This window comes from Triticum dicoccoides, chromosome 7A (genome assembly GCF_002162155.2).
Source record: "Triticum dicoccoides isolate Atlit2015 ecotype Zavitan chromosome 7A, WEW_v2.0, whole genome shotgun sequence".
In the NCBI taxonomy this organism is placed as follows: Eukaryota; Viridiplantae; Streptophyta; class Magnoliopsida; order Poales; family Poaceae; genus Triticum; species Triticum dicoccoides.
The window spans coordinates 651,559,490-651,586,685 of record NC_041392.1 but is presented as its reverse complement, the minus strand read 5'-3'; the positions used below and the strand labels follow the sequence as shown (position 1 = coordinate 651,586,685).

Genomic DNA, 27,196 nt, shown 5'->3' with positions numbered 1-27,196 from the left:
TTGAGAGCAACCCACCTCGAAGCCTTTAAGAGAGAATTCCTTGCGGGGATAAAGCCCTAACCACCCAGAGCCAAAGAGTGTTAGGCATCACTTAAGTCTTCTTGTCTGTGTGATCTGAAGACTTATTACACTTGAGGACTATGAATCCTCCAGTCGGTTAGGCGTCACGTTCTGAGCATCCAAGAGACATTGTGGATCGCCGGTGAACGAAGTCTGTGAAGGTTTAAGAGTCTACCTTGAAGACTTACCAGAGTGATTGGGCGAGGTCTGTGTGACCTTAGCTCAAGGGGAATACGGTGAGGACTGGGTGTCCTGAGCTGCGTGTTCAGGACTGGGTGTCCGGGACTGTGTGTCCTCAGGTTTAAATACCTAGCCGCCCTTACCAGACGTACAGTTGTCACAGCAACTGGAACTGGTCCAACAAATCATTGTCTTCAACGAGTCACTGGTTTCATCCTTCCCTTCCCTTTACTAACTGTTGGTCCTTGTGAAGTCATTGCATGATTGCACTATCTTCTGTCTTCACTGAGTGACTGCTTGTTCTGATCGGCTTCATAATATCTTCCTACCTGATCCTTACTATCTAGCTGCTATTAGTCATTGTGCTTTCACTTCATTGAATACTTGACTATGGTTTGCCTAGTGTACTCTACCTTCCGCTGCATGGTAATAGGTTTATTTTTATCGTTTGTCTTCGAAACTTTCACGTTTTGAAGACTTTCATAAAAATCGCCTATTCATCCCCCTCTCTAGTCGATATAACGCACTTTCAGGTATAATAATAACCCTTATAGTAGAAGAAAAATATACTTAATTAGTTTCACGGCGGAGCAAAGCGCACGTTACGCTCTGGTGCGACCGGCGTGATAGCCCCGAACCAAGGAACGACGTCAAGCCGGAACTCCGAAAACTAGTGGGTGGCGCCGTGCGTAGGCCTCACTTTTGTCGAGCGAACCCACCGGTCCAACCCCCGGTTTTTGGGAATCTGGGTGTGGTCTGTGCCTACTCGCTCCACGCTGGCTGAATCCATTCCCCACGCGCGCGTATATAAACACCTCGCCCCTGCTGCTCGTCGGTGGCACACTGCGTCGACTCAACCTACAGAGTTCAGCACAACCTCAGCTCGCGAGAAATCGACCCATCTATCGGAAGCACAAGACAGAGATGAGCTCGTCGGCGACCAAGAAGGGGGCGTCGCTGGTGGTGGCGACGAGCATGGCGGCCGTGGAGGTGCTCAAGGACCAGGCGGGGCTCTATCGCTAGGACTACGCGCTCCGCTCGCTCTACCACCGCGCCGTGCTCACCGGCCGCCGCGCCGTCCCGGCGTCCCTCTCCTCCTCCTCCTCCAAGGCCGTCGGCAGGGCTGCGCGGCCCAGGCGGTCCGAGCAGGAGAAGCTGCACAAGGCGTACCACGTCGTGTGCTGGGGACCCAACTGATTTCTAGTACTAGAGGACCCATTTTTGTTCTCCTGAACCCGGTTCAGATTCTCCATTTTTGTTCATTCCCTCTTGATTATCCGTGAATGATGTGTAAATCGAGAGTATATGCTTGCAAGGTCAGTCATGCAGTCGTTCCTCTGATCTGAGGCGAGCTGCCAAGTGATTGATGAGGCAAATATAGGAAAACGGCATTGGTCTGTACAAGGAAAGGAACCACGTATCTCTTTGCTCTTGGATCTTACCAATACCCGATGTGTTTCTGATGATGATCAGATCTCACCAAATTTTAACGGTCATCCTAACCGGTTGAATGGCAGGGCACACTGGATTTACAGTGCAGCACATGTAGAGAGGAACAAATATTCAGAACTTTTGCATCCAAACAACAGACAAGTCAGCATCTGACAATAGATATATAGAATTTGGCCGGTACAGTTTACAGGATTCATGCTGGTTGAGCTCCCATATTACATGATTTGGTGTTTTCTCTTGACTTCAGGACAAGAACCCCTTAATGATCATGCCTAAAAGGGACTAAACTCTTGAATCAGCAATAAAGACGGTTGGACAATAAACAAGGGAAAAGTGGGAAAAGATAACATTGTAACTGTTGCAGCTGATTACAGTAATGCTGTACTAAATGAAGATTGAGGAAAACAAAAAGTTACTTGAGCACAGCAAGTCTCAGCCTACTACATTATATTCATAAGGCTTTCTTGCCCAGCTGTTGAACTGAATTATGATCAGTTTGTTCAAACCGAACACCAACAAGGTCGATTCAGAAACTGGATCATAGGATCTTTTGAGGGTCTTAAGGAGTTTAAGGTGCAGAATTTAAGGCCCAGAAAATATAGTATATACTCGATGATAATTCGTCCTTCATCGATTATAGTACTTGGCATCCTGCCTATCCTGCACACACTAGGGAAAAAAACTGACACATACATAGGTAAGCAAACATGACACTGTTTGATGCTGTCAGCAACCCCCTGAGAGTTATGCCACTGACAGGCTTAACTGAATTTACAATACACCACATGCTACAAAGAACTTGTATTGTAGTCATATGTTTGAGGATTACACCAGCGGAAGGTAAGCTGATTTAACAGTAGAGCACATGTAGAAAGTGACTTCATCCAGCTGCAGACAAGTGACATAGAAGTCAACATCTGATTAAACATATCAGCAGTACATAATTCAGCCAAGATCTGTCAAACTGGGTACAATTCCCAGGATTCATGCCTGGGTATTCTCTTGGCGCCAGGAAAGGAACTTTTAATCACCAATGAAGATGGCAATAGTGACAATAATAAATAAGGAAAACTGAAAAATAAAATTGCAACACTCGTTGCCATACCAACTGATTGAGGTACAAGTCAAAGCTAGGGCATAACAAGTCCCAGTCATGATATTTTCTATAAGAGTCTTAAGGAGTTAAGCTGCAAAATACTCCCTCCGTCCGGAAAAACTAGTCCCAAACTTGTCCCTCAAATGGATGTATCTAGCACTAACTTGGTGTTAGATACATCCATTTGAGGGACAAGCTTTTCCGGATGGAGGGAGTATAAGGCCCAGACGACGTACTCCAGAACACAGCATCCTGCCTACCTTGCAGATTAGCTTGTTCTTTGTCTTGCCTAATACTAGTAGTTGCTAGTTTCTGATATTTCGCATTATCTGGTCATAACTCCACAACAAACAAATCATTAAACCTTGACAAAAGCCTCGTGCAACGGCTGGATTGCACTATCATCAGGTTCACTGAGTACTATCTGAACATTCGGTGAGGCCTTTCTTAGAGGCGATAGTTTTCTTTCAAGAATATGTGAATTATTCATATGATCCTTCTGAAGCCATTCTGGGTGATCAGTCTTGGGAGTAAACAGTATCAGTTGGTTGAGACTAGTAGACATCTTCAAGAAAAGGCTTACTAGCTGCATCTCATGGTGGCGCCCCTTGAAATTCATCATGTTGACCAACAGAAGGTTCTCAAAGCCATCACCATCCTCTATTGCCTCTTCCTCTGATTGCCCTCCATCAGATATCTCTTCCCTCGACCCATGTTTCTGTGATTGATTTTCTTCAGGTGACTCTCCCTCTGACAACTCTTCCTCGTGTTCAATTCCCTCTGACAGCGCTTCCTCTAGGTCATCTCCCTCTAACAGCTCTTCCTCTGGGTCATCTCCCTCTGACAGCTCTTCCTCTAGCTCATCTTCCTCCGTTGTTTCTTGCTCTGATAGCTCTTCCACTGACCCATTTTCCTCAGATTCTGATCCTGATGGTTCATCCTCTGGCCTATACTAACAACTACTTGTCGGAAGCTGCAAGAGGGTGTAGTAAGCATTCAAAATAAGTGAGCACATCAAAACCAAGCAACAATACAATGACTACTAACTGAATGCATTTGTCAAGGCCATAAGGCAATCTCTTTGACAGCTTGTATACGAAGTCGAAGCTGCACAAATAACCTCTCCAATCGAGGCCCACAGCAGGCCAACAAAAGTCAAAGGCAATTTATTCACCTGCACAAATAACCTCTCCAATCGAGGGCCACAGCAGGCCACAAGGAAAGTGTAAATGTCGTTTATGTTATCGATCTCCATTGCGAACATCAGTAGCTGAAGCTCTCTCAAATTCAGCAACTTGCATGGTGCAGCGCCTGTGGCAGCTAACCTGGCACGAGCTTTGGCAGACAATCTCTGCAAGAAGAAGTTTATCAGTAAGACAGTAACTGAGTATTGGGATCAACCGGATAGCATGAAATGCAGAGAGCGACGAACCCGTAGGGCACTGCTGCAGAGGGTAAGCACGGTGAGGTTAGACAAATTGGTTAGCAGTTGAAGCCAGTTTGTGCGCAGCTCGCAATAAGGTCCTGACAATTGCCTCCAGCGGTTAGGTCCTCCGAAGCAGATGTAAAGGTCAGCAAGATTGGCGGTGGCCGGGATGCTGCAGGCCGGAATGTAGGCGCCGCTGTAGTGGAATGAGCGCAGGCTGGACGCATCGCCGGCAAAAAATACTTCGGCTTCCGAACCACACTCTGCAAGGGTTAGGCTCCTCAAGTGTGCCCCGGCCGCCGTGACGATGACGGAGAGGAGGCTTTCGCAGTAGCGCAGATCGAGGGTGTGGAGGAGGGGGCACGCAGCGACCAGGCGGTTGACCGTGCGGTCGGAGATGCGGACGCAGTGGAGGTGGATGACCTCGAGGGCGGAGAAGGGGTGGGAGTGGGCGGAGAAGGACACGGGGAGGTCGACGGTCACGGCGCGGAGCGAGAGGCGCGCGAGGTGGGCGTCCCCCAGCGGGAGCCGGTAGTCGAAGAAGATGTTGAAGACGCGGTTTGAGAGGTGGACGTGCAGGTCCTCGATGGCGCAGGCGGCCGCGTAGTCGAGGCAGCGGCGGAAGTGCTCGGCCTTGAGCTTGCCGATGTGGAAGGAGAGGGCGAACCGCTGGAGGCGCCGCCGCCCGCGCCGCTCCAGGGTTTCGAGGAACGGATGGGGGGAGTCGTGGGTGCCGAGGTGGAAGTCGAGGGAGGAGGGCGCCGGCCAGCGGTGCGTCCAGAGGGAGCGCCACCGGGTGGAGAGCGCGCCGGTGCGGATGGCGGATTTGAGCGGGAGCAGGCAGAGGATGTGCAGCTGCAGCGCCTCCGGCAGCTCCGAGATGCGGTCCTCTGCCGCCTCCGCGCCTGCTTCTACTTCCTCCTCCTTCCGCCGCCGCTTCGTGCCACCGTCCAGATCCAGATGGGACACCGCCGCCGCCATTCCTCCCGTTTACCGCCGACGGCTCACCACTCCGTCGGACCTCCGGTTAAGAGCATCTCCAACAGACGCCCCAAACGACGCGCGCGGGGTAAATCCAGCTTTTAGCGCGCGCGGGGCGGTTTGCCGCGCTCCAGCGGCCGCGGGAAACAAGCGCGCGCCGAAACGCGCGCGCGCGCACAAGATTTGGCGCGCCGCTTCGCGCGCCTATAAAGTTGCGCGCCGCTTCGCCGCTTCGCCACGCGCTTCTCCACACTTCCTCTTCCCCTCTTCCTCTCCCTCTCTGCCACGCGCCGCTCCAGCGCCCCGCCACCGACGCGCCGCCATGCCACCGCGCCGCCGAGGAGCGTCCGGCTACCGCGGCGTCCGCCTGCGCCCCAACGGCTGCTACACCGCGGAGATACGCTCTGGCGAACTCCGGTTCGGTCTCGGCACGTAAGGGACGGCGCGCGAGGCCGCCCGCGCGTACGACGCGGCGGCGTGGCGCCTAGGCCGGCCGCGCGGCCAGATGAACTTTCAAGATGTGTACACGCTCCAGCAAGCGCTCAACCTCGCCCCTCTGCCTCGTCTGAACACGGAGGAAGACCGTGCGGAGCACGCCGAGCGGCAACGCCGCCTCCTCGTCGCCCAGGAGGACGAGCGGGTCATGGCGGAGTGGCGCCAGCGCCACCCGGAGGACGTCGCCTACGAGCAGGCCTACTGGGCAAGGCGCCGCGAGGAGGACACGCGAAGGCACCGCGAGACGCGGTTGGAAAGGCGTCAGCGGAAGGCGTTGGCGAATGCGCAGTCCGACATCGTTGCAGCAGGTGGGCAGTCGTTCTTCACGCCGAACAATGATCGGTGGCTGGACATCTGGCTAGACACCTTGGACGACACCGCCGAGGATGATAATGGTGATGATGATAGCGACTTAGAGTAGTTTCTATCTAGTTGCGACATAGTTTATCTATGCTTTCGAACTATCTATATAGTTGCACCGATGTAAAATACCTTTGTATCGTTTTTTATTTATGCAATCTATCTAGTTTTTATTTTATCTATGCGTTTGAAAATTAAAAAAAATGTTGTGTGCGCGCTGCATTTTTTGCGCGCTGCTGGAGCGGCGCGCGCGCGCTGCATTTTAGCGCGGCTGCTGGAGCGGGCGCAGCGCGCCGCGCCAAACCAGGTGATGGGCGCGCGCTAAAGCTGTTTTTTACGCGCGCCGCGTTGGGCGCCTGTTGGAGATGCTCTAACGCTCTCTTTGTTTTGGGCCGAAAACTTCCGGCACAAAACACTTCCGCGGTAGGAATTGGGCATATCGGTTTCGCGAGTGGTGGTTTTGGGGAGAATATATATTTTTCAACAGAACTAAAAAATATATTTTTCAACAAAAATGAAGTTTGTACCCCTCAAAAAGAAATGAAGTTTGGCAGCACAGTTTTTTTTAAAATATTGTTGTGCAAGAATTAGCTTTTCTTTTGACTTTGGGAAAAGAATCCTTCAATGCCAAAGAGGGAGTAAACTCCTAAATCACCAATGAAGATGATAAATACATTAATAAAGCGGGGCATAAACATTTTTCGGTAATACATTAAGGAATATTGAGAAAACATAGCATTGCAATTATTGTTGCTATTTCAGACTTCCTTCGATGCCAATAAAGTTTAGTCCACCTCGATGAATGGAATCCACAGCTTAGGGGTGTGTCAAGTGAAGTAGGGATGGATGGGTTTGTGTAAGTTGAGGATGCTAGAAAACAGCAAATAGTATTATCTCCATACCCCTAGAAACAACAATTGATGAACATGGGTAATGGGGTGTGTGTAGAGATCAGTGACACTCCCTCGTGGTGCTTGCCTGCCGGATTATTAGGCATGTCTATTTTTTTCCCTAGCTATAAGCCCTATCACTTTGACATCTCCCCTCTTGTTGATCTCTATGAACACACCATCCTTCATGTCCATCAATATTGTTTTTAGGTCTATCATCGATATAAGGAACATGAAAAAAAAACATACTGGTGTTTCCTAGCATCCTCAGGTTACACAACCATCCATGCCTACTCGATAAAACACCCCCCTAAGCAATGGTTTCCATTCATCTAAGATGAACCGCACCATCACAAAGCTAAAGGAAGTTTGGGCCTTTTGGCAACTGCTTTGGCGTCGACAATAAGGAAGCGCTAGCAACATCAACTATTGCTAGCAAATCCTAAACCCCAGACTAGCCATTTCCTCATCCACGACCTATCTTTGATAGCAGGTCGCGATCTGCATTCACAAAAATAATTAAAAGGAGATCCTGACCAAGGGGTTGAGAGGGATCAACGGGAAATGTACATAAGTGTAGAGATTATTCGAGCCAAGAAAGATAAATAGTGCATATCTAGTTGCATTTATTTTTTCTTTTTTTTGAGAAACCAATAGGAGATATGTCTATTCATTTAGAATAAGAGAGTTGTCTAGCTTATTACGAAAAATCGGGCGAAAATGACTTTGAGATTTTTTTTTGCAACTTCAAAATATTGTTTTCACATGGTTTTCACTGGTTCCCACCGAATCTTGATCTCAATAAGATATTCTCGCATGTGTGTGTGTGTGTGCGTATGCGTGTGCGTGTGTGCGTGTGTGCGTGTGCGTGTGCGTGCGTGCGTGCGTGCGTGCGTGCGTGCGTGCGTGCGTGCGTGTGTGTGTGTGTGTGTGTGTGTGTGTGTGTGTGTGTGTGTGTGCTTTGACTTGTCCTAAGATGACACATTGCTGGATTCCTTTATATTTTAAATTGGAGAGCAAGGTGTTTGTGAGGCAAGTTGCAAATCTTTGCAGAGAGTGTTTGCATGCTAAGGTGACTATCTCCTCCAAGACACTCTACACGAGACTTTCCTAGCTAACACTTCTTTCACAACCTTGCAATTAGGGCAAAAACTTTCCACCTTGCCTTGTGATTTTGTGTGGCTGTGAACGACCAAGTTTGTGGTGTATTTTGTTCATGTGTGACTACTAGGTGCTGCCAAATTATTTGAGAATTTTCAGAGCTACCAAAATGGTAGTTCCTTCACAATAGCAACCTAGGGCATACGGGCTTTACCAATTAATGCAAGACTTTGCCTTGCCCTCATTGAGCCAATCTTTTTCCCATGTATACTATAGGCACAATGATAACCTACAATTAAAATTAAAAATTGTTGAGGTGCCTAAGTATTCCTTGGATTTATTTCCCCAAAAGTGGCAGAAACTGTAATTGTCTCTGGAAGAGAAATATTGCTTTTGCCATGGCAATATTGTGTCACTCCCTTGATCCATATGGATTTGGGAGGCTCTTCGAATATTGGGGTAGACTAGATCAACAAAGAAAGTGAAGTTTCCTTTGTGTTAATTCAGAGCTAGGGTTTCAAATTCTAGATAACTAGGAATTGAGATGGGCAGGTCTTGGTTGTGCTGTGATCCAGGTGTAAGCAAGGGCGAGGTGAACTTTTATTACAAAGTTTAGAAGAAAATGTTTGGAAGACTGTCAAAAGTTAATAACAACACAAAAATCAAAAAGCTCTAATTTTTGGGGTGTTACACAAGTCGACGTCGGCACAGTAGCCGATGGGCATGACGAGGTGGGGGTCGTGTTTGTGGAACTCGTGCATGCGCTACATTCCATTGTGGTCGTTGCTTCACCGCCACCTTCATCCCGCAGCCGCCCACCTTCCGTGCATCAAATTCCATTGTCAAATCCAAGGTTTTGTGAATTAGTTGTTTGGCATATCTCTCGTATAGGTTCAAATCCAAGTGGGAACTGAAGCATCTTCTTATCCATGACTTAAAAAGTCTCTCAAAACCCTACCACTTTGATTCATTTTAGTTTTGAACTTATTTGATGATTATTCTTGGCACACTGTACCTAAAACTTTGTTCACTCCGATTGGGAATTCAACCAAGTTAGCCATGCCTCAAACCTAATTACGAACATGTCCTTAGTATTTTTCTAACAATAATATTGGATATTGTTCTTTTTCATCTTTTATTGGATTTTATTTGAAGTTGGTGTTTATTAGGATTATTCTTTTTATCATCAGATTATAACATTGATAAGAAGAGTAGACGAGGAACATACCTTCAACTACATCAGCTACACGCAAGTAGCGCATGACCATCCTTGACCCATATTTTTCATCTTTTGCATGATTATGTTTTAAAGATAGTAGTAGCATGATTTTTAACCAATTTTGCTAAATGATATTCTGGTAGGTGAGCCTATAGGTATTCCATGCCATGTACCCTTGTAGCAACAAAATGTAATACTATCATACAAGTGTTTAACATTTACATAGTATGTTGTGTCTGCCCTATAGCTTGTTGTTTAGGCTTTACACAACAACTACTAGGTGACAAATGTTAGTCAGAATGTCCATCGAGGATGTGCATGTCTTCAAAATTTCCAGAGATTGAAAATGAGTGCCAACATTTTGACGAAACCTTGATCCATTTCCGTTTCGTCAAATTCTGACACTCAATATGTCAACGTTTTAGGAAAGGCCATGTCGATTTTTTTGTCGACTCGTAATTTGTTATTCTTATTTGTCAATTTCAACGCAACAAACAGAGTGCCCCAACTATTTCAACACGAGGGGTTTGTGCGCCAATGTTGGATTGCACACCAATTGCTTTTACCTCACGCTTTTGCAGGGAAACAAATGGATGACGGTATATATGTTTTAAGAATTATTGCACATAATTTATTCATAAGCATGTATTAAGGATTTTTTCTTAATAATGGTAATTTTTGTTCTTTCTTTATTACGACTTTACTGCATCCCATATCTTGCAAGGCCTGACTTCTTAAAAAAGTTGAAGGTCTCCATGGATTAGGAAACTAGGACCATTGCCTACCTCAAGACTAAAGAGGGATTTTTTATTTCAAGTCTACGATTCATATCGAAAAAGAGTGTACTTATTTTGAGTGTTCTAATTGGAGGGCATCTGCCAAAGCTTACAAATTTGAGGAAGGGATGTACTCCACTTTGATATTAGCAAATATTCTGATTCTGATCTTGACATCTGTGTGGATTTGGACAACATTTCAATCCTTCCTCCGTGTATGTCTCTTAAACATACCTGGTAATTAACTTGTATATCAGTCAAAATACATTATCATTTATAATTAACTAATCTTGCTTACATATTATTGGACAGCTTACTTCTGAGAACCGAACAACTTGGAAGATTGTATACAACACTTACTATACTATCGAGACCGCACTTACCTGGGAGGATAAAATGTACCTCTTCTCCTTTGTTGATGATATTGAGTGTCTTAAGGACACTTATAATGCCAGACGAAATGATGCACCATACATGCCACTAGTGCATGCCTTGAACAAGGCCAACATTCATAACAAATACATGGTAAGAATTGTATTCAGTTTCATATTTTTCATACATTCTTTGTGAATTAAAAATAGTAGCGAGAGTGGCGTTTTGGCACATGGGAGCGCTCTTGATTTTTAAAATGTGTTTTAAACATATTTTAAAATGTCAAAAAAATCTAAACAAAAACTTGGCGCGCACATCTCGATATTGTACATGCTCACAAAGTCGTTTCGTGAAAAACCGACAACTCATATATGTCGCGCGTGAAAAAGACAAAATCCGGTGTTAAAAATGCTTTTCACAAGACATCATTTTGGCTTTTTTACACAAGCCACTAAAAATGACTGTTTTATCCGAAACTTGACGTGCACACATATAATATCGAGATGTATGCGCCAAATTTTTGTTTGGAATTTTTTCACGTTTTGAAATGTTTTTTTCACGTCCAGGAGCGCGCACTCCCGGGAGCATCAACGGATTTCCGGTGCTTACTATGTTACTAGGGGTTGGGGCGCCACCTTGTGGCGCCTCCTGAGAAAAAGTTGGGGCGGTGCCAGGTTGGCAGTCCCCATTTCAATTGTTTTTTTGCAATCTTGGTAACACATAAACATGACATGTTAGTAAAAAGTTCCACTACAAATTTTGGAAGTTTATGATGACGGAGGAGATTCATCTTTGCACCTCCTATTCACAGGTTGAAGCCTCTGCTAGCAACGAATGTTTACGACGATGCAGGAAATGCCGTCTTTGCTCCTTCTGTTCACCGGCTGATCCATGAGATGCTTCGCAGCTGCCTGTGTGTCCTTGATGTCATTGATCTCCATCAGATAAATATGCCCATCTAATTGAAAACATTGATAGTCCACCTTACTATCTAGCAAGATATTTTCAGTCCTTTTCAAAGGAACCAAACCATTTGCAGTTGACAGTTTATACAAATACATACCCATGATTATTGCGATGACATGTACACATTATTTTGTCTATCCAACAAACAAATTTCCATGACAAGCAAACAAGGCAAGCACCAAATAGTGCATGAACCATATCAGGAGGAGACGAGAGAGACCCAACAGCGGCGTCGCTTACCTTTTATATGCTGGTAACCATATCAGTCATCGCAGTCGCCTCCCGCTGCCTCGACCACGACCACCACCGTCGATCAACACCGTCTTGCACCGAACTATCATATTCATGTTGGTACTAAGAGAATTTTCGTCATACAAGGATGTGCTTCTGCAGCTAACATGCATCTACAAAAGACCCTATATAGAATATGTGATCAAATTTATTCCTCTCCAATGTCCATAATTGCCATCTCCTCCCTATGTTCCTAACACTCTTAGATTCTGACATGAACATGCTACTAAAATGACGTTTGGTGTAAGTGATACTATTTTAGAATGATAAAATAAACTGCTCTTGGTTGTTGTCTCACACAATGGAATCGATTACATTATAACCAACATGAGCAAGCCATCATTGATTTACTACTTTTGTACTTCTAATCCCCCATTCTTTAACAAACTTGTAATTCTTCTTTCTTATATTGATCCAGATTATTTCATGGTGTCACTTAATTCATAGTACCAATTTTCTTTTAACATGGGATAATTATAGATACTAACCCTGAAACAAATTGATGGTTAACTTGACTGAAGCTAGATTCTATTTTCTGAACCAAAGATCAAGTAAACAGTACAAGTCGCTCATAAATTATTTGACTAAGATATGTTCATGGTATCTCCTAGTCAAGGTTGTACCTGATGTTGACTGGAATAAAAAATAATCAAGACATTAATTAGTACCATCCTAAAAGATTTGATTGTTGCAGCCGAACTCTAAATACAATTAGTGCCTACATCTAGTACCTCCGGTTCCCTTGCTCCCATACATGTCATGGACAGCTCTCTATTGTACAGTATTGACACAAAATAATGAACATTCGATTAGCTTGAATGAAAATAATGAACAAGCAAATCTTGGTACTTTAGATTAATCCGGTCAGCACACACTAAAGGTATCACACAGAAGTATCAATTAGTAGCCAACAAATTTAGTATTATGCTAATCACATCGAATCAGGAAGAAGATCACAAAACAAAATTCATAACTAAAAGTATTAAGAAAACTTCTGTCATAGGATTAGAATAGAATGCAAAAGGTTAAGAAGCACCAAAATTATGCTTGATGTTATGGACACCTGAAGTAACTGTGAAAGGTCAAACAATAATCCCACATGGCGGAGAAGCCACCGCCGACGTCCTTGTCGTGGTCCAGCCGCTCCTTGATCTTGCGGAGTCCTTCAGCCCAGGCCTCTAGTCCACTATTAGGATCTTCACTTTGCATCCGGCCCTGACCATCTTGTTCACACTGATCACCTTTCCAACACCCTTAGAATTCGGTAGAAACAAAAGAGGAGAAGGCGAGGACGTGTGTCAGTCATTCTGAAACATACAACGTACGTACAATCCTAGGAATTTGCGGCAAGAGCATGTGGTGCAAGAGCAACTTGGCGGCTGGGAAGTTAAGAGTCGGAGAATTATTATTGACCTTCCAGATGTGCACACGGCCGGTGACGGAGGGCTTGAACCTGTCGAAGCAGATCAGGATGCGGTTGTGATGCAGCAGCGGGAGCAGCTACTCCTGCTGACAAGCTCCTCAGCAGTGCTCCGCAGCGTCTTCGTGCACTCCTCCACGCCCATCGAAGCCGTCATAGTGCTCCGGCCGCGTCTGTCTGTCTTTGCCTCTAGTAGTCCTGCGTCCTTCATTTCCTTGCCCTTTCTTTTTTGAGTTCTGCCTTTGAATTTGTGAAGGAATCTGTTGTCTGAATCCACCTCTCCAACTCGATCGCATTACGATCTATTTGGTCTAGAACATAATGACTGGTGGCACCCTTGTGCAGGTCTTCTCCAGCTGCCGTTCGATCCTTCCTAGTCGATCCCCCAAACACCTCCCCTGACTCGAGAGAAAATCCGGCGGCGGCGGCGGCGGCGTTGGCACTGCGCGTGCGCTTCATCTCCTTTGCCTACTCATGGTCATCGACGAGAGGAGCGGAAGGGAAACAGAGGATGGCCGATGTCATGGATCAATAAAATAATTACATAAAAATGAATTTTAGTGAACAAGAGTCCTCACCTGAGATTGAAGTAAGAAAATCGTTTGAGTTCACCTTTGATCTGCAATAGCACATTTAGCAATACCTGATTTCTTCTTCAATCATGCAAGTACTCAGGACAAAAATACTCCCAGCTCATTGGTGAGCAACCTTACTGAACCTCCTACATATAGGAAAAGGATGATTTCAGGAGGGGAAATGACAGCAATAGCTATCAGGCATGGCCCACTGTATGATGTTGGTGCCATTTGCACATTTGATACAGCAGTTCTAGCCATAAACAAAAGATGACACACTATATAAAGTCAGGTAAGTGTACACTCAAATACATCCCTACATGGAAACAAAGCCTGCAAAGCACACATATTAGTGAACATGTTTCAACTTTCTTTTCTTATTCGCATTCGGGAAGGATCAAAGAGAACATAAGCAAACCTTCAAAGGAGTAAATTGCAAAAAACCACCACAATTGGGGACCCTAATTCAAAAAACCATCACCTTTCGATTTTTTTTCAAATAACCGCCACGATTGTGCTGACAGTTTTCAGAAAACACTGATCGATTGATTAGAGCCGTTTGACAACGAATCTGACGGGTAGATCCTATTGTCAGGTCAACCTGGCATATGCCAAACAGAGTGAGGAGACGGACGTTAGGTCCTGTTGAGTAATTTCCTCAAACACCTAGAGGGCATCCCGTCGGCTGCCTAGCTCGCTAGTGGCAGTGTAGGAATGGGCTGCGAGTGACTTGAGTGCGAGGTAGCGCGGCCGCAGGCAGAGAGGCGGCGCCGGACCAGGCGCTCATGGGGTAGTCGGGGCGCGGGGCGGACCAAGAGCTCGTGCTCTCGGCCATGGTGCTCGGGAGGTCGCGGGCAACGGCGAAATAGGGGGGAAGGAGATGGCCCTCATGAGGGATCTCGGCGCCGGACCAGGGCGCCCACGGGGTAGTCGGGACGCTGGGCAGAGTTCGCGTTCCTGCCATCGCTGCGGCGTGCCCGTACTCTGTAGCAGGCGGTAGCTCGAGCCGCCTTGCGTGGCCGCTGCTGATGGTCGCGTGCCCGGGCACGGCTAGTGCTGCTGCTCGCGGCCCGTCGCGTGGCCGGTGCTGATGGTCGCGTGCCCGGGCGCGGCCGGTGCTGCTGCTCGCGGCCCGTCCCGAGGCCGGTGCTGCTGCTCGCGCGCATGGGCGCGGCCGGTGCTGCAGCTCGTGCCCCCGTGCGTGGCTGCTGCTGCTGCTGCTCGCGCCCCCGTGCGTAGCCGTGGCCGCTGCACTTGCTCGTGCCCTTGCGTGGCTGCTCGCGCCCCCGTGCCTGGTCGATGCCGCCGCTGCTGCTCGCGCCCCCGTGCCTGGGCATGGTCGCTGATGCGGCTCGCGTGCAGGAGCATAGATAGACAAGGTGGAGGGAGATCACGGAGGCGGAGGCTCGCGAGCCGGCCGGCGGCTGAATCCGGTGGTGCGCCGGTCAGATGCAGGTGTGATTATTTCCCCCTGTCAACGCTTGTGGAGGAGGAAGTATAGAGGCTGACGTGCGGGTCCCATGTGCAGCTTACTGTACAGGCCAAACACCGTGAGATTTCAGTGCCACATCATCACTTACATCGGCACCCATCTGCCAGAAACGTTGTTAACATGTGTTTAGTGACCTATCAGTGTTTTTTGAAAACTGTCAGCAGAATGGTGGTGGTTATTTGAAAAAAAATCGAAAGGTGGTAGTTTTCTGAATTAGGGTCCCCAATTGTGGTAGTTTTTTGCAATTTACTTCCTTCAAAAAGAACATAAGCAAACCTTAAAATAACCTCACGATCAAACAAAATACACACAATTTCATATATTTTTTCTAAGGAAAATGTCTCACAAAAAAAAACTACAGTAGCAAATAAATAAAATGCAAGGCCAACTGAACAGGAATATTGCCATATCAGATCAACAGACGCACAATAGATTTTATTTTCAAATAAATATAGGGCAGCATCACAACTTCGGTTCAGATAAGCAGATGCAGAATTGCAGACGCAGCTGCAGCAACAGTAATAAAGCACAAACTTAACACACAAATTCGAGATCACACAAGAGACACTTAATAGTAACTTATAACTATGATTCCTCTTATTAATAATGACAGTACTAAATAGGATAGTCTTCTGATGGAGATCAGCAATACAGTCTTCCTCCCAATCACGCTGAGAGGACTTCACTTATGCAGCAGCAGCAGCATGCTATATATCATCATTTCTCAAATCTTCTCGTCGTCTTCCTAAAATAAGAAAATCGAATCGAATGTTACCACATGATCATTTGTTTATAAGAGAAGCGCTGCCACAATTTAGTACAAACCTTAAACTTTCCTCGCTGAGCTTGTAGATGCCTCAGCCTCCTGCTACGGCGCGTTCCGGTTCCGAGCTAGGACAGGCTCCTCCTGTACTGAATTCACTGGATTTTCAGCTGACTGGTCTTCAAAGTCTTCATCATACTTCTCATCAAGTGTGTCTTCATAAGCGTTCACCTCAACCCGGTGTGCAGGATCCCTCCTATCCCACCATAGCCCGTACAACACTGAGATCCTTCCTGTGTATTGTTTGTGATAAGCTCCAATGTGCAACCAAACTGCCGATAATTTTCGGCGAACCACTCCAATAGCAAGGACATCCCAAGTTCCCAACCACCTTCAGGTCTGCAGATGTTTCCTTATCCTTGAAGATGCCCTGATCTGCCTCTTGTGCCGTGTTGAAGTGGTGTACCACAGTTTCTCCTGTGACAGAATTCCTTGTTTCTTCATACTTTTATTCATCTCATGGATTCTTATTAATCTCAAAATCATCTTGCTATGATTGCTGGTACTAATTTTTTGAAGAATGGAATCACATGGCTTATAGAGACCACTCCTTCCCTGCCAGCCCTCTGGGATTTTCAGCAAATACCTTGTAGGCGTACATAATCAAAATCTGCACAAGCAAAGACGATAAGTTCTGGGAACAGGGCACTGGAAAGAGGGAAGAATCAAGAAGTGGCGAGGTTAATCTCCTTACTCCATTTCTTAAGTAGTCCTATCTCAACTGGTCACTGGGTTGTGGGCTCTAGATATTTTTCCTTGTCATGGTGCCATCATTTTCTTTTGTTAGAAGAAAGGTTTATACATGAGGGGAAAGGCGGTGTTAATTCACATACGATGCAAGTCTAATAGAAAATTCACACGACCAACCACATAGGCAATAATTAACCACATAGCAACACATCCAACAGGGCACAACAACTCTCCACAAATGGACCACCCACTTACAACTGGGTCCCAAGCAGTGCCTCTAGCCCCAATGCACACACACACCCCTTTCCAGGGAGTTCAATAGTTGCCTGGATTTTAATGATGAAAATACCATACTATTCATTTTAGGAATCATAAGCTCATTAAATTATCATTTGACAAAATAAAAAACAAGGTCATTTTTGTCCACTCAGTTTACCATCCAACCAAAAGCTACTCGATGTATGATAGGATCATGTCAGCGCTACAATGGGGGCAAACCAACCACAAGCATCAGGAACATATCAAAATCAAAACAATTTCTGAATTATTATTATTCAGATTGATGCTTATGAATGAAAGCTGCTTACATCATGGATATTGTCATGCTAATGCAGAATTGAAAGTATCCTATCATCTTCTGTAATGTACCTTCCGCATAGAAAAGTAAAGTGCCAGTCAAGCAACAAGCACATATTATATCCAGATAGTGTTAGATCAGGATGTACAGTGAAATAAGAAGAAGAAAGGCAAGACCATTTAACATGAACAATCATATCATTGATTTTTTCTGCAAGGAACCCGGATAATAGTTCAGCACTCAAATCATGGTAGGCAGATAGATCTCTGAGAGACATTTGTTGGGATGGAAATAGCTCTACACATCAACCAGAACCTGATCTGAAAATGGGAAGGATAAAAACACAACCACATTTAATATACATCATGGCAAGAACAATATTGAGCATCTAATACTGTGGAATTATATAACATGGTTTTATACATTTATACGTCAGGAATTTAATCTGAACTATAAATTCCTGACGCCAAGCTATAAAATTATATCATCCTGAATTGATTACCAAGAATCTATGGGGCAACAATAAAAAAACATTACTTTATATGAGTCTGTCTAGCTAAGTTCGTATTTATCCAAAAGGGCCTAATTTAGTAATGGTAACACTTTTCTCGATGCTGGATTTTTTTGCTGAAGTGTTTGGAAATTAATCACATTTACACTAAAAAAATATATTGTGTAGCCAACCTTGAGGTTGTTCGGCAATTCCAGAAGTAAATTTACAAAATTGCACTAATTCATGCAGTACGCTGCCAGGCACCTCAATGAAGGTGTTAACTATTTATTGTAGTGCAACCAGATCAATTTCCTTTCAAAAATGGGCTGAGCTCCCATGTGACACTTGAATAAGTGATGCATGCAGGCCAATGAATGAATGGATTTTATCAACACTTCCTTTTCACTCTGTATATAAACCTCACATCAGCATGCACACCTGAAAAACTAACTTTCTTGTAACCTGAGAGATTATTTCTTCTGCTTTTACTACTACGCCTAATACTTGATACGTCGCCTATAATAAGCATAATATAATAAGTTGACATCATGCAAATGATCTGACAACCAAACTAACACCTGATCCCCATTCATCATAAGCTGCAGGATTTCAACTTCACATTTATCTAATAGGGTTTCATTAAAACAGAAAATAATAAAAAGCGTAAATTTATGGGTCTGCTTCCTGCCCGATGTTGTACACAATGCATTGCCCATCGATTTGTTTGCAAAATAAATCCTTGTTTCTAGATCTGCTGCCCTCCCAGAAAAAGGATCATTTCTTACTGGAGCGAACAGGGGAGAGACCGTCAGCAGTGAAAGGCAGAAAAAAGGTAGTAAAGAGAGAGGGAGGAGGTGGCTTCACCTTGAGTGGTAGGGGAGGCCGCCGAATAGCCGACCGAAGCCCTCCTTCCTCACTGCGGTCGGGTATGCCTCTTTGAGGAAAAAAATAAGAAAGGATCCTAGTTTATTTGTTATAAATTGTAAGCTAGAGAACTACACAAATATCTGTGAAAGAATGATATGAGAACATTATTTACTTCAACCTGAACACAAGGTCATCCTAAATCATGACCATTGCAAGCACGCCATGTAAGTTAGATACTTCTAGAGAGAAAGGATAACTTTTGCAGCATTAGTTCGCAGCATATGGACTTCACAAAGTACATATGCTGCTGAGAACTCTTCTGACCCCACCCCAGAACAAATGGTGCCATTTTATCCATATATTTAAATCAAATAGTAAGAAGTATGCTCAGTATATCATGCAGTGCAACAAACTAAAATAAGAGAACTTTAGTAATAAAGTTATAATCGAAAGAACATCCAGATTTTGCTTAGTTTGTGATCTGTAAACACTAAACGGCGGCGCAGTTGCATGAAGCAACACCCTATTCTAACATGAAAAGCTGCTTAATTTGCCTGAAGGGCTTATACCTGCAAAGAACATGAAGACTCAGGCCACTTCTGCTCTTTTATGCCGTAGTTTCTCAGCCACACCAACCATAGCAACTTCCTCTTCTAGTTTTCTTTTTTGCAAGAACTTCCTCTTTTAGTTGTCTGAGCCTGAAATACAATAAGGGGCATAACAAATGAAATAGTTCGCTGTAGTGTCGTCTAAAGCATCACATATTGTGCATCAACTGAAATGCAATTGAAATAAGGAGATGAGGGGAGGCTTGCATGCGAGAGCAATGATCGATGGGTCGACGCGTTTTTAACTTTGTCGCCTTCAGCACAGTAAATTCGACGTGGCTATTGCGAGAGGGCGCCCCTTACGCGTAGGTTAATGTGTTTGATGATGTAGCCCTTCTGTCCAATGAATACAGAAGATTTAACTATCAAAAAATACAGTGGACAGTTTGCCAGAATAGAATCTATACTTTTATTAAGATAAAAACAAGCAGTCAAGCAATATTTTAGAGCAATTGTACAGTTGATCTCATAAGGGAGTAAGAACATCATCAGCCAAAGTAAAATTTCAGAGGATGTTCTGAAGATGAAACAACAGGGGACTCACTATAGAAAATTTCAGTGGATGCTACAGAGGATGTTCAGCCTGAAGATGAGAGGATCACGTGGAATCGCGTGGTGCAGTGGCTCTCCTCTTCATCATCTGCAGCGACGCCGCAACCCTCGTCGCTCTCCTCTGTGGCAGCGCCGCCCCTCCTTCGCCACGGCGACCGCCGCCCTCCACCTTCTCGTCCGCGCTGCAGCGCTCCATGAGGCGGAGCCACGCGTTGAGACGAGCCGCCGGAACCCGCCAGAGCCTCGCCGACGACGAAGGTGACGCCGCGCGCGAGACCCTAGCCATGGCCAAGGGTCAGGAGCGAGGGCAGAAGGCCTATAGCGACGGATTTGGACGGATGGGACCAAGGAATGGGGCCAGGGGAGGTCGATGGTGTGTCACCCACCGCCGGGACTCGCCGGAATCGGACGGCACATGGGTGGTGGCGGCGGCGGCGAGGAGTCGCGGGGGGAGAGAGATCGTAAGAGGAGAGGCGACGAGGGGAGGCTTGCGTGCGAGAGCAAGAATCGATGGGTCGACGCGTTTTTTACCTTTTTCTCTTCGGCACAGTAAATTCGACGTGGCTATTGTTTTTTTGAAAGATCCATCACTGCTGGCTTTTTATTGATTAAGCAGGGAGCGTGCGGAAAAAAAAATCATGATCAAGTGATCATGGTGGGGGTTACAGAGTTGGCGCCACTAGAGGGGTCGCCATTTACCTAAAAATTGAACAGAGATCAGCCTGGGTCACCAAGTGGTGTTTCCAGGCATTTGGCTCCGGCAAGCCTCCAGGAATCCATGTCTTGCCTGATTGCTGCAAGGATTTCAGCACTCTGACGCTAGCGATCTCTGAAGGTTCTTGCATTCCTCTCCAGCCAAATATGCCAGGCCACCAACATCATTGTAGACTGCACCCTTTTCCTGTTTGCCGTTCCTGCTGCACGCATGGCTATTGTGAGAGGGCGCTCCATACGCGCACGTTAATGCTTCTCGATTATTGTGTTCTTGCAATAGAAGCTCCCAAGATGTGTCGTGCCTAAGATGATGGATGCGCATGGTGATATGACACTTATCTTCCATGATAAAAGACCAATTTCGACGACACCTACTCAACTGTACCAGATTGATGCATCCTATTTAATTGTGGAGGCGAATACTGAAGGAGTGCAACTTGGAAACTGGATCTAGGTTAATGTTTGTGGTGCATCATGGACATGCAGATATTTTCCTATTCTTCACAAACACTAGATCGGTAACGCGCCTTGGCGCGAGGATGCCGGTCCCATCATTGTGGTTATGCAGGTAATGCTCAAGTTAGTACTAATTCAGGTTTAACATACTTACTCAAACAGTATATAACAAAATAAAAGTAAGAAGAAACATTCACATGTGATAGAAGCAATGAGTTCAACATCACCATGAGATTATCATAAGGCAGCATCGAGTTTAGTACTATTTATGTACACATCATTATTGAAGATCAAGAAATCTTATCATTTCATTAGAAATGATAGCTATTTTCTATCTATATGGTACTACAGGCAGCAAGAGCTATTAATAAGAACATAGGTCCATGCTCAGTATCTTTCACACTCAAGGCAATCTTCAAAATAGAAAGAATGTAAGATAACATACATTCTTTCTTCTTGCCAGAACCCTTCACTTTCGCAGCATGCTCTTCAGCTGCCGCCTAATCCGGTTCAATTTTCTCTCCAAAAAGGTCGACATTGTTGTCATCCAGTCAGAAGTTATTTTCTCATGTTTTTGCAATCCAATCTCCAACAATACATTGTATAAAACCCATTAGTTGAAACATCAAATGAATATTACAAGCTCAAATGCAGCCTGCTAATTTTTTATGGCAATGAACAGAAGAAAAAATCGAAGATGATGTCACTTGTGCCATTGTGCATCATTGGCCGCTGAATGGCAGCTGATAATACTGTCAGTGGCGCCTCAGGTTGCTGATCGCGAAACTCTGTCCTATTTTTAATGATAGGAGAGGAGGGTGACAAAATGGCTGGGAACTTGTAAGAAAAGCCATCAGAGACAAATCTTTTGATCCTCATAAAGAAAGTCCATCAGAAAAAATAGTACCAAGCTCCTCTTAAATTTGAAGAGATATTCTAGCAAAGCAAAGAGAGACATTATAGCTATAATTAGTGCTCTGAAGCATGTATTCTGAAGTATTTCAAAGAGATCATTTTATTCCCTTTTACCTTCTACATTACATCAATAATTAGTATTCTGAAGGGGATAACTAAAAGCAATTGCGTCTCTTGGTAGCTCTTATGATTGTAGGAAAGGCCACAAGGGAGATCCCAAAGTGGGCATCAATTTTGTACCTGCATGTAATTGCAGCAATAGAGTGCTCTGCTATTGGTGATGTCTTTTTTAAACATCCTCAGCAGTTACCTGAATAAGCAAAGGAGAATACTAAAGAAAGGATACAGTTTATTAAGGACAAAAAAGAATAATAACAGGCCGGCAAATGAGCCTAGGATGGAAAACAAATTATGGATGTCATTCTTTCCCAGCTATTTTTGGGTCATGAAAAAGGAAGATACAGTGTATGAAGATACAAAAGGACAACAAATTATGGCATGTCATGCTTTCTCAGCTACCATATATGTGTAGTATATTCTTGCCGAAGCTTGAGGAGGAGAAGAAAAGCACCTGCTGGCTGCAGTTCGAGCAACAATATTATGTAGTTCTAGCCTGACCATGAACGATGCTTCAATTATAGGTGGCACGACTTGCCGCGCGTTGCCCGCCAGACGCAACCAGACATGAATAACCATTTTGAAAGATCGTTGAGCTACACAGGCACATACACAAGCTATTTGATCACACTTGGAATTGTCTCAACTCATAAGCTATAGATAGACAGGAAGCAAAGCACAAAGCTACACATATACATTGGAATTGGATTAACCATAGTAAGAAAATGTACGTGTGTATACATGGTATCGTACAACTTACACAACTTCATGCTTTGTAGTACAATACAACAGCAGAAGCAGGTTGTATGAATAAAAGTGAATGCGGCCAGAATGGAGAGAGATGGTTGTAGTCGAAAGAAAGTTGATAACATGGCGGTCAAACTTATAAGCTCAGTTTATTTTTCACAGTCAAATTTATAGGCTCAGCCTATTTGTCAGGCGTCAAACTACTTTGTATGGTTAAGGCGGGATCTAAAATGAGAAAGAAAGTGAGGCAAAACCACATGATTTCCACTAACCGATAATCTAAGCACTTCAGTAATTACACTAATCAATAAAAGGTGGACCATCACTTAGTCAGAGAAGCCATGAAAAAGGGTTGGGTTGAGACTTGATGCTTAACTCCTAGGCGATTCATGACTGGAATTTGGACTGATACTTAAAACCTTCAAATATGATCCAATTTGAGAACATATGTGCAGATGTCGTGTTTTGTTTAACACAAATAGTTTAGTAGTACAGCATAGAGAAAACACACACATATATTTAGAATTGCAAGTGAATATAAGAAGTATGAGCATTGTTTGAGATTGTTAATCCAAAGTTTTACAAACAAAAATTCAAGTACTAATGGAAGTTTGTGTGGCTTAACCTTAGCTGGACTTGAAAGCATAAAACTGGTGTAGCAAAATATCATATACCTGGATGTCCATACGGCTGGCGCCGTCAAGGTCTAGCTGTGGAAGGTCTTGCGACGGCGGCTGATTCAAAATCAGTTAGGTAGCACAACAGGGCCAAACCGATCTACCATGGGAAACGCTGCAAGAAATTAGGCATTCCCTATAAATTATTGATCATATAAAGCAATACATTTGACTGCCTGGGACATGATGCATATGAAACACTATGTTGATGTACGTGCAGCCGATCATAGAGAACAATGAAATTGCTTGGAACATGGCGTACATAAGATACTGTGGGAATAATTAGCTGCAACCAATCGTACATACACTTGGTCTGAGTTCATAAATAAAAAATTAAGAGAAACGCATGCCAGAGCAGGAATTACCGCAGGTAGTTTTCCTAAATCTATGTATACTTAGCAGCCATGCAGTAAAAGACTAAAAATGTTGACCGGTCCCTCCACAATTTGTAATCCAATGAGGATTTATTTAGATCTAGCCAGCCGCTCATTTCCTTCGTCATGCAAAAGAGATGCTCATATCTAGCAAGATTCCTAGGAGTTTTGATGCCTTTCTTATTTTGTTTGGTACCTTGGGTCTGCACAGGTATGACAGATGCGCATACAATGAGCATACCAAAGAAATACATGTGACGGGCAAAATAAATTATGAACAGACATCTTCAGAGACTAACCTTGGGTCTAGCTGCTTGTCAACAAAAGGATCAATGGAGGTGACTTGGTTAAAAGATGTGCCGACAACCTGCATACAATGATTTACAGAGAAGGAGACGAGTAAGGTTTGTTTGCTTAATTAGGACTCTGCATCAACAAATCACCTGAAGCATTCTCAATGAACAATAATTTACATATCCACCAAGATAAACTTCGCGGTTAGCAAATATGTTGATAATAGGAATCTACACCACAAAGAAATCGCCAAGGCATCTAATACTTCTATCTTTAAAGAACGGCTATTCAACAAATGCATCTTAGACTCTTAGTGAAGCTCCAAATGAGAAACCATCATAATTATTTTGAGATGCCTTATTCAGTTAACGAAACAAAGCATGTTCATCTTAATAAAAAGGCAGGAGAAGCATCGTACCACTATCCGTGAATTGCATGTAGAACTTGATTGTGGAGGTGAGTTGGGGCTCTTTGGTGCTAGCTCTTCCAGTTCTCTTTGAAATGCATATGTTGTACCTCTCCCAATTGGTGCCTCTGGATATGTACTTTCCCTCAGTATCTGCAAATGTAAATGCAGATTTTCAGGCTCCTTTTCTGATTAGAGAGAATAAGCGAGAAAAACTGATAATAGACCAAACAAAACCTGATAAAAAAAACTGATTATAGGTTACAAAACCTGAGAAAAAATAATGGTGAAATTTGCTTCAAAACAACAGTATCCACATGTAAAAGAAATAGAAATTACATCTACAAAAACTTCACTACAAATGGAAGAGTTTTTTTTCATTTAGGTGTTCTTTTGATCATTGGTGTACCTTGGACTCAGAGCAGGGGAGCATCCTCTTACAAGCCAGGCTAGTAGCCAGCAACAAGCCCAACGTGCAGAATGATCCATAGATCCAGCGAGATGAAGTTAGAGAAGACACACACAGAGGCACAGACCTGCTCCAGAAAGCTTCAGGGCACGGTTGAACATGGCCAATGCCATGTCCTCTGCGGCCTGCTTGCTTGTGAACTGCAGGGGCAATTGGAAACCAAAAGCATGGTCGGTGAGTCAGTCTGATGAGTGCCTAGGGCGTGTCAAATGTGATGGCTCCAAAGTCCTTTCTTGATGGAAACAAGCACAATTTTTTTTGCACTTTCTCTAAAAACTCATACAAAAATATAACCTATTGGTTGAAAGGTGCTATAGAATCGCTTAGCCATGAAAACATTGAAATATATACCCCAACTCCAGACTCAAGGAAGGCAGGTTAGAGAAAGCCAACATCCCAATCTCAAACTGAAGCGCATCACCCCTAGGAAGCCATCTGGAGCCTGTGACAACACAATCACATCAAAATGCAGTAACAAATTTCACCGCATACACGAGAGAGAGAGAGAGAGAGAGAGAGAGAGAGAGAGAGAGAGAGAGAGAGAGAGAGAGAGAGAGAGAGAGAGAGAGAGAGAGAGAGAGAGAGAGAGGTACTTTTTGTTCAATATTTTCTTCAGGCAAATTTGTTGATTAGCTCAAGAAGGGGAGAGAAGTCTGGAACATTGAGGATTGACCTTATCCTTCCATCCCTCCACGGGAGTAGTATATACAAGGTGAGTTTTACATTTTCATTCCTCTATTCTTGTTCATGTCACTAGTAGGTCCTCTCAACACTCCCCCTCAAGATGGGGCAAATATGTCTATGAGCCCCATCTTGTTACATAATTTCATATAATTTACAACACTGATACCTTTGGTTAATACATCAGCAAGCTGATCACCTGAGTTGACAAAGCTAACTTGAAGAGTTCCCTCATCTAGCTTCTCTTTGATGAAATGCCTATCTATTTCAATATGTTTCGTCCTATCATGCTGGATTGGATTATTTACTATATTTATTGTGGCTTGATTATCACAGTAGATCCGAAGAGGGCCCCCTTTGTACAATTGTAGTTCAGTAAGTAGTAAGCGTAGCCATACTAATTCACATATTCCAGAGACCATGGACCGTAACTCTGCTTCAGCAGTAGACCTGGCCACTACACTTTGTTTTTGCTCCTCCAGCTAACCAAATTTCCTCCAACAAAGATGCAGTAGCCAGAAGTGGACCTTCTATCATCTAGACACCCAGCCCAGTCAGCATCTGTGTAACACTCTATACTGAGATGTCCAGAATTTGAGAATAGAATTCCTTTCCCAGGGCATCCCTTTAGGTATCTCAAGATTCTATATGTAGCATTTAAATGTGTAGATCTTGGGTCATGCATATATCTGCTCACAATACTCACAACATATGCAATATCTGGCCTAGTATGGGACAAATAGATTAATCTCCCTACCAGCCGTTGATACTGACCTTTATCAACAGGATCACCCATATCTGCCTTAATTCGATGGTTTGCCTCAATTGGTGTAGAGGCAGGTTTACAGTCTAGCATTCCAGTCTCAACAAGTAAATCAAGAACATATTTCCGCTGTGAGAGATATATACCTTGTGATGAATATGCAACTTCAATTCCTAGAAAGTAATTTAGATGCCCAAGATCTTTTACTTCAAATGCTTTTGCTAGCATTTTTTTCAACCTTCTTATCCCCTCATCATCATTACCTGTAATAACAATGTCATCAACATAAACCACAAGAATTGTAAGTTTGCCATGATTACTCCTGAAAAACAGTGTATGATCAGCATTGCTTTGCTGATAGCCAAGTGAGCGGATCTCCTTGCAAAACTTTCCAAACCAGGCCCTTGGTGATTGCTTGAGTCCATATAATGATTTTTTTAGTCTGCACACCTTACCCTCTGTCTCCTTACTATTAAACCCCTGTGGGATTTCCATATATACTTCCTCTTGCAAGTCACCATGTAGAAAAGCATTCTTAACATCCATCTGAAAAAGATTCCACTTATAATTCGCTGCTACTGAGATCAGGGTTCTAATAGTATTCATCTTAGCCACTGGGGCAAAAGTCTCATCGTAATCCACTCCGTATGTTTGACTATACCCTTTTGCCACTAGTCTGGCTTTATATCTCTCTATTTTGCCCTCAGGTGTTTGCTTTATGGTGAACACCCACTTACAACCCACAACTTTCTTACCTGCAGGAAGTATAGAGAGTTCCCAAGTATTATTCTTATCGAGTGCAGTCATTTCTTCAACCATTG

The 27,196-nt window shown here is 44.2% G+C and overlaps 1 protein-coding gene, 3 long non-coding RNA genes and 1 pseudogene across 10 annotated transcripts; 1 reads left to right on the top strand and 4 right to left on the bottom strand.

The window, feature by feature from the left end:
* Nucleotides 1-1,097: 1,097 nt before the first annotated feature.
* Nucleotides 1,098-1,994, top strand: LOC119334309 (annotated as a pseudogene).
* Nucleotides 1,995-2,478: 484 nt separating this feature from the next.
* LOC119327618 (F-box/LRR-repeat protein At5g02910-like) lies at nucleotides 2,479-5,252 on the bottom strand. The gene is made up of 3 exons (XM_037600716.1): nucleotides 4,221-5,252; nucleotides 3,963-4,139; nucleotides 2,479-3,761 (listed from the first exon to the last, which is right to left on the bottom strand). Exons 1-3 carry the CDS (start codon nucleotides 5,193-5,195, stop codon nucleotides 3,741-3,743), a joined length of 1,173 nt encoding a protein of 390 aa, XP_037456613.1. The 5' UTR covers nucleotides 5,196-5,252; the 3' UTR covers nucleotides 2,479-3,740.
* A 7,238-nt stretch (nucleotides 5,253-12,490) lies between these two features.
* Nucleotides 12,491-15,098, bottom strand: LOC119328112. Its single transcript, XR_005158842.1, has 3 exons — nucleotides 13,664-15,098; nucleotides 13,079-13,553; nucleotides 12,491-12,918 (listed from the first exon to the last, which is right to left on the bottom strand). It is a non-coding gene; the product is annotated as an uncharacterized LOC119328112 (long non-coding RNA).
* Nucleotides 15,099-15,561: 463 nt separating this feature from the next.
* On the bottom strand, nucleotides 15,562-20,246 carry LOC119332613. 6 transcript variants are annotated; one of them, XR_005161051.1, is made up of 6 exons: nucleotides 19,755-20,246; nucleotides 19,172-19,546; nucleotides 18,600-18,669; nucleotides 16,670-17,562; nucleotides 15,978-16,585; nucleotides 15,562-15,897 (listed from the first exon to the last, which is right to left on the bottom strand). It is a non-coding gene; the product is annotated as an uncharacterized LOC119332613 (long non-coding RNA). The 6 variants fall into 6 exon arrangements; XR_005161049.1 differs by having other exon boundaries at nucleotides 15,978-17,562; nucleotides 18,600-18,696; XR_005161048.1 differs by having other exon boundaries at nucleotides 15,978-17,562.
* A 921-nt stretch (nucleotides 20,247-21,167) lies between these two features.
* Nucleotides 21,168-25,623, bottom strand: LOC119328437. 2 transcript variants are annotated; one of them, XR_005158964.1, is made up of 10 exons: nucleotides 25,525-25,623; nucleotides 25,283-25,373; nucleotides 24,872-25,071; nucleotides 24,475-24,615; nucleotides 24,062-24,129; nucleotides 23,959-23,965; nucleotides 23,386-23,503; nucleotides 22,419-22,560; nucleotides 21,962-22,157; nucleotides 21,168-21,868 (listed from the first exon to the last, which is right to left on the bottom strand). It is a non-coding gene; the product is annotated as an uncharacterized LOC119328437 (long non-coding RNA). The 2 variants fall into 2 exon arrangements; XR_005158963.1 differs by lacking the exon at nucleotides 23,959-23,965 and having other exon boundaries at nucleotides 22,088-22,157; nucleotides 25,525-25,620.
* Nucleotides 25,624-27,196: the final 1,573 nt, after the last annotated feature.